Consider the following 2,818-nt stretch of genomic DNA (forward strand, 5'->3'; position numbering starts at 1 on the left):
GATGGCTCCACTTGACCTGCTTGATACATTGGGATTCCCTCTACGATTTCACTTGGGAAAAGACTTTGGCAGATAAACAGAGGCTTTAAAACCATAGCCTTCCAAGATCATCAGGTACCTCCCAGCTTCAACATCCTCAGACATCAAGATGCAGGAGCATCATAACCACACTGATCCCCAGAGCCCTAGCGGAGTTCTAATATCCCCCTGGGTTCTGAAGAAATTAGCCTGTGGTTGAAATTTCAGCCACCGTGTTGAGCTCATTGTGGGAATGCTGCCAGTGTGTTGGCATAGGGGGAAATCTGGGACCCTCCCTCCCTCTTGTGAGCTCAATTTCCTTTCTTCCTTCCCACAGATGACTTTTCAGAGCAGAGGAAGTGGAGCCCATAAAATGATCCAACTCAGGTCACTTCCTGTTCTTAGTTTGGCTTAAATGCACCTCCGCTTCCTATTCCACCCACCCCATGCCCCCAGTACTCTCAGCAACAGATGGAAAAGGTGCCCAACCCCAGCCCACTCTTTCCTTTTCTGATTTCCTAGAAACATCCCCAAAGCCAGGGCCTATTCAGCAGTTTTTGAATCTCATATCATCATTCCTTGACCATGACCCTGCATCACATGTCCCTAATTCTCCATATCCTATAAAATAACGTGTCACAACTCTTTGAAAAGGCAGAAAGCACAACCAGGGGATCAGAGAGGCTGAGATGATCCCAGCAGTCCAACTCTGATGCTGAAGCTCACCTCCTCATCCTCCAATATGAAGGCCTTTGTAGCCCTTCTCTGCTTGCTCCTCACAGTGGCCACCTCCAGCCCTCAAGTGCTTGCTCAGTCAGGTAAGACCCCTCCTTCCCTAAGGCAACGCTAACCACTCCCAGCACTATTGCATCAATAGAGTTCTCAGAGTCTCATTGAAAACTGAATTTAAAAAATGTGAAAAAATGTCTCAAGAGGGACGGAGAAGTGCCCACATTTTCACAGCCAATGGTTGCAGAGCCAGGACTGGAGGTCCTGGCCGCTGGGGGCTCATTCCCTGACACTACCTTTGGGAACTCACCTGCCCAAGATGCCATGTCTGGGAATGAGGTACACACGGGAAGGGATCTCTCTCAGTCAGTGGTAGAAGGAAAAAAACTCTTACATGGAGTCTCAAAATGGCGACTGTGCTCTGGGAGAGCTTCCAGAGAATGTAGCTGGAGAAAGGGAATGGGGTCTCAAAGGAATCTCACTATGTGACAGAGGTTGTCCCTGAATCCTCTGGATACTAGGTCCAGAGCTCATCTTCTAAACCTTAGAAGTTCAGTGTTAACAGGCCTTCCTAGCAACGTTGCTAAGACATGGCAAATTGATCATTCTTCCTCTATAGACAGCCAGTGAGAATGGGTCCATCATACAGAAGAGGCAGTAGAGTCAGAGAGCATTCCAGCCCTGGGAGTTGACTGAGGCACTGGACTTGGGAGGAAGAAGGTTTTAATTCTACTATGTAGGTTGCCCTTGTTTTCTCCTGCTGCCCCTCCTTCTCTTACACAGTCATATTTAGAAAGGTATTAACAGTCATATGTTTGCATTTCCCTGTAGACTCAGTTTCCATCCCACCTGTCTGCTGCTTTAAGGTGGTCAGTAAAAAGATTCTCATCCAGAAGCTGGTGAGCTACACCAGGATCACCAGCAGCCAGTGTCCAAGGGAAGCTGTGATGTGAGTGGTCCATGGCTGGCCTCCTCAGCCAGAAGTTCTACCCCAGGCAGTGGGGCAGTGTTCATATCGACTGAGTCCAGACTCACACAGAACATCTACTCGAATTCCTCTTTAACTAGTGGGAACACTGAGCCCAGGGAGGGAAGATACCCTTCCATTTCAGGCTCTGCTTCCAGGAGCTTGGTCAGATCATCCCACTTCTCCAAGCCAGGAATAAGGAAGGCTTCACATGGGACAGCAAGAGCAGAGATTCTCCTGAGGCTCATTCTTTCTATCCTTCCCTTTCCTCCTGTTCTGATGCCAGTCCCCTCAAACAAGGAGGAAGGGCTGGTCAGGTATAGGGTCCAATGGGCCATGCTCCTGGGTGAACCCTTAAGGTGCTCCATCTAACTGTGCATGCTTTGTCCTCCACAGCTTCAAGGCTAAACTGGACAAGGAGATCTGTGCTGAGCCCAGGAAGAAGTGGGTCCAGGATGCCATGAAACACCTGGACCAAAATTCCCAAGCCCCAAAGCCTTGAACCTTCACACCTGGACTGGGAGACAGTCGAAACCTGAGGATAATCCTATTTATTTTCCCCAACCTTCCCTATAACATCCAAAAATTCTGTTATTATAATATTCAAAATGATATTCATCTAATTATCTGAACATAATTTTAACATATTTTTATTTGCATTTAAGCTATTATTGTTTTAACTTGATATGCCATGGATATTGATAAATTTTCAAAGCCTTGGCTGACTGCTTGGCTCTGTGAGTCCCGATTTCAATCATCAGAAATGTGTACAATGCTATTCTTCTCCTCCCTACTCCCAAAGAGTGTTCTCAGGGTCCTTTCTTGGATCATTGACATGAGGGGGAAAAAAAAACTTGCATTTTTGAAAGATCATGTTCTTCCTAATCAAAAGCATAATTTGTAATGTCTTGTTAAAATGAATGTTATTGTCTGACTCTGGGATTTTCCAGAAGAATGCGTTTTGTTTCTAAAATTAGGCAAAGCTATTTTCCTTTCGGAGCAACATGAAGCTGGGTGGATGAAGACGCAGTGGGGGTGGGGACATGGTTTTGGGAAATGGGTTCAATGTTTTAGGTGAATGGGCTTTGACATGGCTGGTCTCCA

General features: G+C 46.5%; 1 protein-coding gene across 1 annotated transcript; it reads left to right on the forward strand.

Annotated features, from left to right (window-relative positions):
* Positions 1–714: 714 nt before the first annotated feature.
* Positions 715–2,270, forward strand: LOC126063080 (C-C motif chemokine 8-like). The gene is made up of 3 exons (XM_049861218.1): positions 715–836; positions 1,579–1,696; positions 2,111–2,270. The coding sequence occupies exons 1-3, from the start codon at positions 731–733 to the stop codon at positions 2,214–2,216; spliced, it is 330 nt and encodes a 109-aa protein (XP_049717175.1). The 5' UTR covers positions 715–730; the 3' UTR covers positions 2,217–2,270.
* Positions 2,271–2,818: the final 548 nt, after the last annotated feature.

Source organism: Elephas maximus, chromosome 19 (assembly GCF_024166365.1).
Source record: "Elephas maximus indicus isolate mEleMax1 chromosome 19, mEleMax1 primary haplotype, whole genome shotgun sequence".
Lineage (NCBI taxonomy): Eukaryota > Metazoa > Chordata > Mammalia > Proboscidea > Elephantidae > Elephas > Elephas maximus.